This window comes from Zosterops lateralis (genome assembly GCF_965231275.1).
Source record: "Zosterops lateralis genome assembly, chromosome: 4".
NCBI classification, from domain to species: Eukaryota; Metazoa; Chordata; class Aves; order Passeriformes; family Zosteropidae; genus Zosterops; species Zosterops lateralis.
In genome coordinates this window covers 5,083,395-5,097,817 of record NC_139765.1, presented here as the reverse complement: position 1 = coordinate 5,097,817, position 14,423 = coordinate 5,083,395, and the positions used below count along the sequence as shown (strand labels likewise).

At 36.7% G+C, this 14,423-nt stretch overlaps 1 protein-coding gene across 4 annotated transcripts in view; it reads left to right on the top strand.

Annotated features, from left to right (window-relative positions):
* CCDC91 (coiled-coil domain containing 91) overlaps positions 1-14,423 on the top strand; it is a 109,507-nt gene that overhangs the window by 25,310 nt on the left and 69,774 nt on the right. For all 4 annotated transcript variants that reach the window (XM_083860168.1, XM_083860167.1, XM_083860169.1 and 1 more), the window contains 3 exons: positions 230-387; positions 3,325-3,492; positions 5,531-5,635. In XM_083860168.1, coding sequence (XP_083716294.1) covers positions 230-387; positions 3,325-3,492; positions 5,531-5,635 — 431 coding nt within the window. The remainder of the gene's footprint in view (positions 1-229; positions 388-3,324; positions 3,493-5,530; positions 5,636-14,423) is intronic.

Here is a 14,423-nt window from a genome sequence, read left to right as displayed (position 1 = left end):
TTTAAAGTCTTAATGTATTGTGACTACCATTTTGAATGTCCTTAATTGATACCACTGAAAAACACAGGCATTTTGTGTGGAATTACTCTTCAGTACAATTGGATTATAAGAGGTATATAACCTTACATTGGTATGACTAGACTTGTGACAGATTTTACTAGGCATGGAGTCCAGAAACAAAACTGATGTTTGGGTTGTTCTTCATATCATGTGTGTTTTCTGATTCTAGTACCTGAAGTCCATAGAACTACTGATGTTCTCCTGGAGCACTCTGTGCCTTCTTCCTGCCTGGTTCCTCCTGACTCCTTCATTTTATCAAGTGATAATGTGGCAACAGCTATTCAAACAGGCAAGACTGTGATAAATTCAGCCCTTCCTGAAGTACAGGTAAACCCACAATTTTTGAGCTTCAGTGCAGGAACTCAATGTATTAAATGTCCTGTGCACATTTAGAGTGAAATGCTTTTAAAGGGCAAAAGGTCCTTGGATTTCTGTGATGCAGACTTTGAAGTAAAATGATTTTAAAAGTATTTATGAAACCTATAACTGAAAGAAACCATACTGCTTTGGTATGAACTGCAAGAGGGAGAACTGTGTTAGAGATATTAAAGGCACGCTGATGGTGTTGAGCAAGAAACAGCAGGAAGGTTCTCTCAAAAAAACTGGCTGCTGTTAAAGCTGAACAGATTACAACTGTAGTTGTATGTTGTACTTATATGTTCTCTCAAGTGGTTTTAGGACTAGGATTTTAGGATTTTCAAGGATGGAGCTTGGAGCAACCTGGTCTAGTGGAAGGTGTTCTGTCCCTGCCAGGGTGTTGGAATGAGATGATCCTGAAGGTCCCTTCCACAACCCAAACAATTCTATAATTAGAGAATTAGCATTTAATCTTTACTTAATTATAATCAAATTAATTTTAGGGAGGTTGCATTTTATTTTATTTTGTTTGATTTTATTTTTTCCCCATTACTTTTACAGTTGGGTTTGGTGGTTTTTTTGGTGGTCTGACACAGTCCCAGTTGTGGGATCTTAATCTCTCCCTGTGGCTGAAGTGCTGCTGAGAACTGAACTTTGTTTACACTCTCTGGGGTGTGAAAATGTTTCATTTTTAACTAAATAACTAGGTGAGCAAAGAAAGGAAAAGTCTTTCTCCCTGGAGATTATCACAGGAATTCTATCAGAATCTCAAGAGCTGCTGCAGATGAGACTTTAATACATTTACTCTTCCGAGTTTTTTACTGCCATTAATTGCAGTGACCCCCATTTGAATACGTTAATTAATGGTAAACTTCCTTGTTGCAGGAATGTGGGGTAGTATGTGCTTAAATTAGAAAATGCTCTTGCCTCATTATGAACCGATCAGTGTTTTGGGCTGTTTTCAGCACTTCCTTGGTTTCTTATTCTTCAGGTAGGCTCAGGCCTGGTGAAAGCTGAATTTCATGATTAAGTCAGATTTTCGTTTTCTGATCATTTAAAAGCATTTCTTTAGAGCTGTTTAAACAACCTGCACGAATCCAGGTTTTGCTTTAACTGAATCTTATTCTTTTCCTTAGAGGAGCATCTGTATGTTGACATTTCCAGAAAGACTGTGGCACCAATTGGGAATTAATTAATTAATTAATTAATTACCATTTTGTGTTTGTTCCCAAGTTAATGTTCTAGGGAAATCCTATGAAAAGTGAAGAAGAGATGTGCCCAGATGCAAATGATATCAAAGAAATTTATAAAGCCAAAAGTTACAGGTTTTTTTTTTTTTTACTTGAGAGGGAGGAGGGTTTGTTTTCTTTTTTTGACTGATGCCAGCCGGGGTAATTTTCTGTGCTGAAGGCTCTTCATCTGGCTCTTCAACAACGTTTTGATAAGTAAATTTCTTTTACTGGCAGGATGATCAAAAAGTGATTTTCTTCAGCCACCACAGATCCTGCCTTTTTTTAAATTTTGGCTAACAGTGAATAACCTTCAACCTTTCTTCTTTGAGCTAGGCCAGCAATTTTAGCTTTTGTGTTCTCTGGAAAGAGCACTTGGGTTATTCCAGAGCACTAAGGCTTAGGGGTATTTTTAAAAACTATAAAGTCATTTAGTTAGGTAATCTTACAGAAAAATAAGAAATACAATTTGTTACTTCAGACTAAATGTGCATGCAGATTCTAGTTCTAGTCCCTGTTTCAGTTTTTCACTTCTTGTTCTGTTCAGCTACTGACAGACTCATCATTCCATAAATTCTCTGTAATGCAGGAAATAGTACAAATTAAAAAACTTTATTACCAAGTCCTGTTGAAAGGAGTTGAGAGCATGTTCTTTAACATTTTTTTCAAATGGAGATGACTTTGCAGTAAACTAAAGGAAAATGGTGGGCAGAAAACGAAAATAAAATATTCTTATACCTGTTACAGGGTGATGCTAGGAGAACTCTATTCTTTTATAATTCTATGTCCAGAGCCTCCTGAGGTTTCATATGAAAAAATCCTTTGCTATTACAGGTTCCATACTCACAGTTTTTGGTGATGCCAGACTCTAATCTTGAGTGGTACTCAGAAATGGAACTGGCACTTATGGCTTCTCTTTGCTTCTTACAGGAGAATTCAGAGCACAAACTGCAGTTTTCTCTCTGTCTGTTTTGTCTGCTGTATCTTATATATTCATGTTCAGTCAAGATCTTAGCTAGTTTTGTTTGTTACTTTATTTGAATCCTTTGAGGGATATTTATTGGAAAGTCAATGCATTATCTGAGTGTGTGATTTGAATAAAAGGTCCTAGGGGGGTGGATTAGGTCAGATCAGTCAAAACTCTCTTTAATAAAGACACTGATATGTTCCTTTCACCACCCAAAGCTCAAGTGTGCTTGGCTTTCAGATTGTTGAAAAAGTGGCAGCTGAATTAATTTTCCAGCTTTTTCCTTGGAGTTCTTTTGCTGCAAAATGAACAATTGTTTGCCCCCTTTTATTTTTTTTAAGATGGGAGAAATAAAGCTTTGACTTTTATTTTTTGTCAATTATACCACAAAATATTTTAAACATCACCTAATTTATATGTTCTTTTTTGGAAGTGTGGGCTTATCATCAGTGTTTCACCTGTTTTCTGTTCTTCTACAGTTTACTGAAATAGCAGTAACTAAATGTTGTAGAGATGTCTGAATTACTTTTATTCTTTTAGTCTAGCCTAATGATGAGAGATTTATTTTAGCACAAACCCTCTGTATTCCCTTTCTGTGACCACTGTTTGCAGTGTCACTGGGTGAAAATATGCAATGACTAATCCAAGGAGAGTTTGTTTCCCTGATGCTTGAGAGAGATAATTCAATTCCACTTTTCTTCCATGAATTAGACTCAAGCAGATGTTCCAGTTGCCTCTTCAAATGTAATTGAAGACAAGACTTTAGCTGATGTTGAGACAAAGAGAAAAAATGAACTCAAGAGCTGCCTTCAACAAGCTGTTGCAAACCTCGAAATCAAGCTTTGCTGTGCTGAAGAAGAAAAACTAAAAATCAAAAAGGTATGAACAGTCTTTTTGAACAAAGAACTTTGGCATTTATATAGAATTAAATATAGGTGGAGCTGGAAAAGGTTTAAAATTCATTTGAAATTGATTTTTGTCATGGAAATCAGCCAAATTCCAGAGAAACTGGCCAAATTTAGAATCATAGAATCATTAAAGTTGGAAAAGACTTTGAAGACCATCGAGTTCAGCCTGTGACTGATCAATCCCACCTTGTCACCAGCACAGAGCACTGAGTGCCACATCCAGGGATTCCCTGGACACCTCCAGGGATGGGGACCCCACCACCTCCTTGGGCAGCCCTTTCCAATGCCTGACTCCCCTTTCCAGGAAGAAATTCCTGTTGATGTCTAAGCTGAGCTCCCCTGGCACAGTTTGAGGCTGTTTCCTTTTCTCCTATCCCTTGTTCCTTGGGAGCAGAGCCTGACCCCACCTGGCTACAAGAGATCCCCCTGAACCTCTCTTTTTCCAGTCTGAGTCCCCACTACTCCTCCAGCCTCTTCTCATCAGATTTGTGCTCCAAACCCTTCCCCATCTCTATTGTCCTTTTCTGGATGCTTTTCAGAGACTTGCCAGAACTGGGCACACCACTCAATTTAGCTGAAATACATTTTTTTTTCCATGTCTGGTGTCTGTTTTAAGCTGAATTTTTCTGAAGTGTCAGGGAAAAAAAAATACTTCTTTAGCCTAACTGGTGGAAAAAAAAATAAAATAAAGATACAAGCTTTCTCAGCATGAGCTTTGTTTTGATTTTTTTGGGGGTGGGAGCTCTAGTAGCTAAATTCTTCATATTCCTTCTGACCTGAATACAATAAGAGCACCAAGCAGGGCTGTGCCTGTAGTTACACATCTGAGTTATCAAAAGGTCACTGAGGCATGGGAGAGTGAGTTTAACTTCTGTTATTCTTAATACTGTTTCTTGGGAGGCCTCAAGTTGTGCTGGGAAAGGAGCAGAGGGCTTGTTGGAAATGAAAATGAGGGTGAATAACTTGGAGCCAAGGATGAGGAGGTCTGCAGTGGGCTGGTTTTGCTATAAGTGTATGAAGGAAAGGTTGGAAGGAAGCAGAAACACAGGCTGGAAGAGGAGGGTTTGGATGGGTGTTCCACAGTCTGTTTCCATCTCACCAGTGGAATCTCTCAAACTGTTTTGACTATTTTGTCCAAAAGCAGCGTTGAACTAAGCAGACCTGCTCTTTCTGTCCTCCTCATGACCTTCTCAGTCATGCCTTTGTTTGAATAGCTGTGCACTGACCTGGCAGGTCATTTGTTTCTATACTGGCTTCCTGCATGGCTTGGAGAAATTGTTGCTCTTGAGCTACTGAAAGGGTGCCAGCAGCTTATGTACGATAGCAATGGCTGCATTAAGGAAAAATAAAACTCTTTAGCTCTTTGTACAGCAGATAATTTTGAAGTTTACTCTCAGTGGTGTTATTCTCCTTCCTCTCTATTGGTTCATGTTAGACAAGGGTCTAGAGTGGATCTCTGCAAGATCCCAGAATATTTTAAGATTTCATACATTTTGGAGATATAGATGTAGATCATTGTATACATGCATATATGTCATAGGATTCCTGCCTTTTCAATGAAAACATTTGCTGACAGTACATTTAATATGCTGCTTTTCAAGTGCAGAAAGGCAGAGCAAGGTATTAAAAATACGAAAATAATTGGAATAGAATAGAGTGGAATAGTTCCAGTTGGAAGGGACCTGTAACAACAGGTCCAGCTGCCTGAACCCCTCAGGTTCAGAAGAAATTATAGGATGTTATTAAGGGCACCTTGGCCACTTTATGTGGGTCATTCCTTCCACATGGAACATGCCTTGGGTTTTAAATGCCTCACACTTGAAAATACTGTCTCAATTTAAAGCCTGCAGTCAGATTTTTCTTGCATGACCCTTTATCTCTATGATAATTAAAACAGCAAATGTTACAGTTACCAGAAATTAAATTAGTTTGAATGGTTGAATGAATCTGTATTTTTGCAATTTGCAAATGTTTGTAATTTCATGTGTTTTGTTTTACAAACTTCATAGGAATTGGAATATTTGCTGGAAAAACATAGTGTCCTAGAAATGGATTTCTTGAAGGAAAAAAAAGAAAAAGTGCTTCCACATCAAGATCATTACAAGACACTCCAGGTAATTTCTTTCTTGTAGTATCCTTGTTTTTCAGGAGGGTTTTGTATTGAGCATATTTATGTCCAACAAATATTCTTTTAGGCATCTGTGGGCCTGCTCCAAATCCTTTTGAATTTAAAGAATTTCTGAGGTTTTTAGATGAAAGGCTGATTTTTTTACATTAGCAGGAATGTAAATTTAATATTCCACTTGCCTAACTACGTTTTTATGACTCAGATCACTCTTCCTTGTTAGGATCTATTTCATAAAACAGATGGAAAGAAAACCACTTTGCTCAGTACTTGTGTTTAACAGCCTGACTTAGCATGTTGTAGACTGCCATGGCCAATTGTTGGTGCTGTCTTACATAACTTCAATATAGAGTAATTCATGCTGCATAATAAATATCTGTAAAATGTAATTAGATGATAGACAATGGAATTAGAATTATTTCCATTGTGAAAGTTAACATCTTCCATTAAATACATGTGTAAAGTTTTACATCCCAGACAAAATTTTCATTTAAGTTTTCAATCATCTTCCAGCATTAGAGCAAAGCAAGCATGTTTAAGCATTTCAGAAGTTTGTGTCTGTAAGTCAGCTTCACTTAATTTTTCTGCTGCTGTGGATGGTCTTTAATAGCTATTGCTTTTTTCCATTTGTACTTAAAGCGTTGCTGTAATAATTTGTTTTGAATTCCTGACAGCAGTACATTCTGTAATTTACAGTAATATAATTATCTAATACTGTGTTTTTTCCTTTTTTGTGTGTTGTGCTTTACTCAATGAAAGAAATGTTTGCTTAACCATGATATAGAAGGATGTTTAACTTAAAACCCTCATGATTTATGGAGTACAATAGTGGTTAAAAATATTGGTCGTTCTAAACAATAGAAGGGGTGGATTTCATGTTAATACTTCTGCTTGAAGAGCACTGTGAATTTGAATAGCAAAAATGCTACTGAACTTTGCAACTATCATTCTGTATCATAACCCATTGAGTTAGATACTGGAGTTTTCAAAAATGGCAATTAAAGAGTCATAAACTTTAACTTTGGAGAAATGTTCGTGTGCCTCCTCTTGTCTTCTGGGTGCAGCCAGACTCACACCAGAGAAGGAAAGTGAGTTGTGCTTCTAAGAGGTGCCTGTTAAAGTTACTTTCATGAGGCTTGAATTGTGGATGCCTTGTGTTACTACAGCTTTTAGTTTCTTTTGTCTTTCTCCTCTGGCTCATGCAACCGCGAGAGTCACCACCTGTGGCCACACACTGAGCAGGGCTGGCAGCTCCTGAGGACAGATGTGTGTCCCACTGGCTCTGCCTTCTCCAGTAGAAGCAGCTGGTTGTTAGTGCTGTTGAGCTGAAAAGCTTTAAAGCAGCCTGCAGTGGTGCCTCTGGCACAGCTCTGGGAACTCTCAGGGTGAGGTCTCCAGTGGAAGCGATGCCAGCGTCCAAAGCTGTAGGTGCGCATTGACTTAATTCCTTTTAAATGAAATTACTGTGTTAATGTTTGAGTAAAAAGTATAAAACCAGTGCCTCAGGAGGCTTTTCTGACTGCCTTTTACATGAACATGCAGTGTTTCATGCACCTTTATATTTACTAATTAACTGGCTTCTGGCACTTGTGACAGGGAGTTCTCAAAAGCTGCTCTAGATATAACAAAGTCAGTCAGTTAATCAGATTTTTAACAAGGTGATATTTAGATAAGACCCCTTATCTTTTTTGAAGATGGTACTGTGCTTACTGTTTTGAAGAAGGTACTGTTTTGAGATATTTCATTGATCTTTGTCAACTAAGTCAGTAATCTATTTATTTTTACATCTTTTCCTGTTTGTTTCTGCCCCAGTCAAGGGTGACAGTTTTGTTATCAGAGTTTTGTTCTCACAGAGTTGCATCAATGAAATATGCTTTAGGTTTTTTGATATAGAAAAAAATATCTTGGAAAGGCAAGATAGGAACATAAAAATATTTCTCTGAGCTGGGTTACCTTTCTAATGAAGCAAGTTTTGTACTGGGCTAGTCACAAACTTTCTTCATCGTAAGGGTAAAAAAAGCCTTAAACTGAATTTGGTAGTTCTGAAAACTGAAGAATTGAAGGGTAGTGATAGTCACTATTCCTAAATGTGGGAGGCAGAATTCCAAATCTTTGGTACAGTGTTAATATTTAACCAATGGATGACAATAGAGTGTCGCCACATTTATCATTGTGTAAAACCAAAAGGTAGAAAGTTCTGTGTTTCATCTAAATAAAATAAGCTTTTAAAAAAATCAAGATTGAACAGACCATGTAGTATTTTTACATTCTCAACATTATTCCCATATGTAACTGCAGCAACCAGAGACAGTAAAGGGGCAGCAGTGGGTTCATAAACAGAATAAACAAATTGCTATTAACTAGTATTATAGAATTGTTTGAATATTTAATGCAATGTTCTCTTTGAGATCTTGAATTAATATAAGCTAATAAAATTAGTTATGATTCCCATATTCCTGCTTTAGTGCTTGTACTATTTAAGAGGTAGAAGAAAATAGTATATTTCTAACTTCTTTACTTGGAAATTGGAACTGAGTTAAAATTGCTGTGGGAAATGTGAATTTAGAGGGTTTGACTTGTGTGCAGTGTTACAACCATAAAGTTGCAATCTTAGCCTTATAATTCCTTGCTTAGTTTAGACAGGAGAGAAACAGGTGCAAATGTGTAACTGATTTTTATATTTTCTTGGTTGGTATGTCAGTTTTATATTTTTCCCTTTTTTTGATCAGAGTGTATATATTCATCTCAACTTTTAATACTTCAACTCTTCCTTAGGTGTGAGTTGTTACATATTTTCAGGTCATTTGGGGCTAGTAAGTCGTACAAAGTTTTGAAGATAATGCAGATTTAGTGGTCACTTAATCCTAGAAATCTAAGATTTTGTTGTAGCCACATTACAATATGTTGTAGAAATAATCAAAGGCTGCATTTTAAAGCTACCAAACTCCAATTTGTAATACAGTGAAAGCCATCAATAGCAAAATTAACATTCCTCATCAGTAGGTGATGTTCTCCTGTTTGCATATCAGTGAGGGAACACTTAATTTGAGAAGGGAAAGTAGGGCCTGGTTTCCACTGCTCTGAGCAGGAACCTAATTCTTTGGACAGATTGTTTAGCTGATAAGGCCCCTGATGTTTGGTCTATCTACAGACAACTGGTTTTGGTGATTCACTAAGAACTGGATCGTACTTTTCTCTGCTATTTGTTTGATTTACCACACAGTCCCATTTGAAGAAGTGCTGCCTTGCCACTGGAAAATTCTATTTGCGGTTATGCACATTTTTTCCTATCATCATCCATTTCTGGAAGTTAAGCAGGCTGTTTTTCTAAAAAACAGTATAGTTGCTGTGGTGTGACCCTTCTTTTTGAAATAAACTTTTTTATCTTTTGACAACCGACTTCTGTTCTTGCGACTTAATAAATCTATTGTTGTTCTGGAAACACCAACATTTTTTTTTTCTCTTGGAAACCATTATTTCTGCTCCACCTTTCTCTAGGGAATATCTTAAAAATTTTTATTTGAAAAGGGACTTAAATGTGCTTATTTTATATAGAAGTGTTACTGTTATTGCAAAGAATCATGAGCGGAAATGAATTGGTTCATAGTGCGACTTCACTTTATGTAACGTGTTTGTGTGTAAGAAAGTGGGTCAGATAAGCTCCTTGTTTGAGTGGTGTTTCAGAAAGGCAGGAGAGGAAAACTATCCTGAGAAAAACATTCACAGAACAGTGAATGATCACAACAGAGTGATCCAAAGGAAGTTCACTAGGATATGCAATAACACCTATTATTTAACCTGGGATTAAAGGTAACAATAACCTAAGTTCAGTCAATACTGATGTTAGACGTTGTTTCATTTATGTATTTCCATAGCTGTTGATGTTTTGGGGAATATTTCATTTGAGCACCTGTAAAAATGTCGCATTTAAATTATACAGCTTCAAATTATGAGGAAAAGTCTTTAAATGCAGTTCTATAAAGATAGGAAATTGTAAACCTGAGATTTTGGGCCAGTTTGTTGCCTCTTAACTCTTTATTTTTATTTTGATTAATATTGCCTGTTGTTTTGGAGGTTTTTATATATTAGACACAAATTTTATATATTATCACGCAAATTCATATAAACCAGGATGCATATTTGGTTGTGTCTGTCTCCTTGTTTTTGAAGGTAGTGCTTCCACTTCTCTTTTATGTCAGAGTTTAGTGATTTGATCCTGCTGCTTGTGCTTGACTTCCTGCTTGTCCCTATGGACCATTCTTGCATTTGGAGGAGAGAATCCCTGAGCAGGAACCAGCTCTTTTGGAGCCTTCTCTCTGAGGTTGTGTCCCATGTCCCAGGCAGATCCCAAAGAGGCCAAAGCCTTGTCCCTCAAATCCAACATCGTGATCCTTGGTTTTGCCCTTCTCCTGAACTCACCCTTTCATGGTCACTGCAGTCAGGGCAGATCTTCACGTCCTCAGAGTGCCCTTCCATGTTTTTAAGGCTCAGGTCCAACAGAGTGTCTCAACTGCCTGTGTCCTGTCCCAGGGGTTGTTTTCCCTGTGCCCAGGAATCTGCTGGATCACTGCGTTGTCCCACTGGCAGATTCCAGAGTTGGAAACATTCCCGTGAGGAATCAAATGAGGCTGTTCTCTTGAGAAAGCTTCACCTGCCTCATCCCTCTGGAGTCTGTCTGGCACAGCAATTCCCACTTTGCTGTCCTGCCTGCTAATCCTGACCCCTAAATCCTTCCCTGATCCCCTAGCCCAAAACAGAGCTCCACACATTCCAGCTCTTCCCTCACACACCCTGTCATCGCCTTCCTGGTCTTTCCTTCCAGGAGAGTGCATTTATGATCCTGGAAAAGGTGTTCTGCAGGAGGTTGGAAACAGGTCTTGGAGGTAGGTGGTTTTTATGGCTGGAGTACTAGAAAATGTATGTTTTCTTACAAAACTAATATATGACTTACATCCTGTTAAACACCATCTTCTAAGAAAATATTTAGGTTGGTTTTAGGTGCAGACATAGAGGAGACAGAATGTTAATAACAAAAAAAAAAAAAAATAAAAATAGGTGTGAAAAAAAAAAAAAAAGTTTATGTACTGTACCTGCAAACAAATTTATAAATGAGATTCCAGGAAATTTCACGGGTCACAGCAGGGTTTCAAATTATGGAATATGGAAAAAGGGGGAATTTCAGAAGAGACAGTTTAACAGATAGCAGTGCATCTTTTTGCTGAGCTGCTAAAGGTATTTATGGATATGGCAACAATCCCTTGCCCACCTCTTTTTCAAGTGAGTGCCAGATACCTCACGTTTATTTATTCACCTTTAATTTTTTTTAATGTTACTCTCTGTACTCTTCTTTCAGACACTCATTTTTATTCAAAGTCTTTATTTATTAATAATTTCAGAGCTGTTTACATTTTAGCCTGTTCTCCCCCTACCCTCGCCCCCCCCGCCCTCAGTTTTGATGTCTTCTTTCCTCTAAATTATTTTTCCATCCATGAGGAAAAATTACTTTTTATTTCTATTATGGAAAGATTCTGCTCTTTTGCCTTATGTTTTCCATTTAAACTTCAATTCTTTTATTAATTGTTTTGTTCTCTTGTTTCAGAATTATTAATTAGAAGAGTGGATGTAAGACTAAGCATTCTAATTTTGTTTTAAAAAAATATACCTCTCATGATGTTTTGGTGTTATTTAACAGTTTTGAGATGCCTGACTCGCCTTATAATCTGATACTCAGTTACAGTCATAGGGCATGCCAAGCATTTATTTTTTTACACTTATGTGGCTCGTTCACCTCCCTGATTTTCAAAGTATTCAAAAAATCATGCTTAAATAACCTTCATTTTCTTAGTGTACAAGTAGGTACTAGCAAAACAGGTTTTTTTAAACCAAGTTTTGTGTCCTGATCTGTTTTATGCCAGTGCATCCTGGATTTATTTGAGTGCATTTACTGATTTATGTTCAGTGTGTTACAAGTTGGTCACAGCTTCTGCACATCTTCGTTTGCACATTCACAGCGAGTGCATGGAGAGGGATTGATCTTTTACTTTTTCTCCTACTTAATGTGGAAATTCTACTTAAAAAGGTTGTGAAATGGCCAGATATATTTAGCACTGATTGGTTAGAGTTCTTTACCATCAGTCTTGTGTCATCAAGATTTTCACATCAAGGCTTTTCTAGCTTTTGTAGGAGTAGGATCTTGTTGGATTTTTGAGGGGACAGTGAAAATGTGCAACATTTATCTGAAAAGAAACCTGTGTAGAAAAGGGTAACACCAAAATAGTAAATCTTAGCCAATATTAGCCAAAATTAGTCGATACTTTTAAAAGAATTTGTACTTTCTGTTTATGCACTTGGCGGCAGAAGATGCACAGCAAATATCAGTGTGTTTTTTTGGAGAGAGATTTGAAGGATTGTCCCTTTATTACCCTTTACCTGTTAAATCATCTCATTTGGTTTATAATCCATTAATCAACTATAAATGATTGCAGAATGCAGCTTAAAACTTTCACTGCTTAATTAACCTGCATAACCTTAATACACCTTTAAATTTACTTTTCCAATCTGTATTAAATTTTATGTATATGTAGCGTACACTTGGTGTTGAAACACAGTTTACTTGTGTTTCTAAAGCCACCTAAAATGTATAATTTGCCAAGTATTAAGCAAATTTATTTGTATAAATGTGTTCTAATCTCACTAATTCACACCCTGGAAGTTATTACATAGCCAAGTAACTCTTGTGATTTACATATCAAAGTTGAATTTATTCATCCCTTCTCAGTTACCTTGGAAACTTTCTTATTAATTATGCCTTTACTTTTTTTTTAGTTGAGTGAACTGCCAAAATGTTAATATGTAGGCAAAGTGTCAACAAATAACTAATATTTTAAGCTACTGCAAAGGTGTGTAACAGGTCACTTCAATATAACTCCTGATATTGAGAAAGCAGTTCCAGAGATAAAAGTATTGGTAACTTTACTGTTGCTGCTCTTAAATAAATAAATAACATTTTGCTGCTGAGACTTGTATAAGGTTTTTTCTTCATTAAAGGCTTAAAAGGTCCAGAAGAGCATGCGACATTTAAAATAATCATGTACTTAAACTACTAAAGACTTTTTTACTGTTCTTGGCGGAAGTTTGGTCACTGAAAGAAAGCTGATACTAATGAAAACTAGAACATCTGTTCTTAAACCTGGAGGATATTGAGATAAAACAGATTTTCCCAGTTCTATGTGATTCCTTAAAAATAAACCTGTTGCTCAAAGGTATTGATAAACACATGGAGTGTTTTAGTTTTGGATATGTATTACAAATTAAAGCATTCTCAGGCAAATAATTGGTTAGGATGATCAACATTAATTTCCAGAAGTGAGCACCATAATGACAAAATGAAATAATAAGTCTGAATAATGCTTAAAAATAATCTAAGGCATTGCAATAAAGGACTGAGAGAAATTTTGAATTTCTTCAGTTCTCATAATATTTTTTTATATTTTAAGAATAATTTCAGCCACTAAGTCTGTGCTTAAAGTACTTCCCATTTATGTAGGGAGAATGTAGTTTCTGTGCTAAGTTTTCAAAGGGCTGAGTTTGTCTGACTTTTGAGAAAGCAAATTTCTATTGATCTGCTAGACAGAGAATTTGCAATGAGTCTTGATAACTTCAGGGAAGCTCAGAAGGAAAACACAGTTTGAGCTCGTAAGCAAGAAAGAATGGAAAACGTTCTGAAGCTCCCTTATATTCAAACTTCGTAAGTTGAAAGGTACTTTTTATGCTTGAAGAGCCTTCTTGTTTAGTGATAAGCAGAAAAGGAGATCCATTTCCAGCTTTTTGGGCTAAAACCTAGTTCCAGACAGTGTGTGATTCCTGCTTTTGTAAAATACTTTGCAAAATACTTTGTTTAAAAGAGTAAATAAAACAAAGAGAAGGAAAAAAAAACTTGAGAAAGGTCAGTAGAGGGAACAATTCTGGAGTTTCATATGGAGTGTGATTGCATCTTTGCCCCTTGGGAGTTCCATTACCTGCACAGAATCCCCAGTGGGAAAACAGCTGTGTTCAGCTGGGCTGGTGAGGAGTTCCCTGAGTCCCTTGGACTTGGATTCTCAACTCTGTGTCACTTCAGCACATTCAGTGCTGTTATTTTAAGGTAGTTTAGTCTTAGATATTCTATGCTGTTATTTTCTATAAATGTGGTGGCAGTGGTCAACAGAGGAAAATTATTCAGGGCTTTAAGGAATTCAGCCAAAAATGCAGTGGACATCTCCCATGCAGGAAAAAAAGGGGCTATTTTAGCTAACAAAGACTACTGGAATAGTCTGAAGACATCTCATATTTTGCATATTTTCATTAGAGTTCTCTCATGAATGGAGGTCTAGTGGCACTTGCCCTCCTGCTTACATCAAATTTGTCTGTATTTACTTTCACGTTCTTTTAAGAGATGATTATTTGTCAAGCAAAAATAGCAGCTCTTTGAGGAGTGTTGCAACTCCTGTGACAATATTTTATCAACTCTCAACACAGTCCCATTCTGTCACCACCAATTAAATTATCTTATCCTGTACTAATTACTGACATATCTGATAAATCTACTGCACAACAGAAACTCAGTAGTATTTTTTAAGGAAGACTAAAAATTTTATTCATTTTTACGATATTTTGTATTTTTAACTGGTGCTCCACTACTTTACATTTTTAAATGTGGCCTCCAGTCCTTTAAATACCTTTACATATGCTTAATAAATCTGCATACATCCAGTTGAGGCGGCTGTATTCCAGCAGGA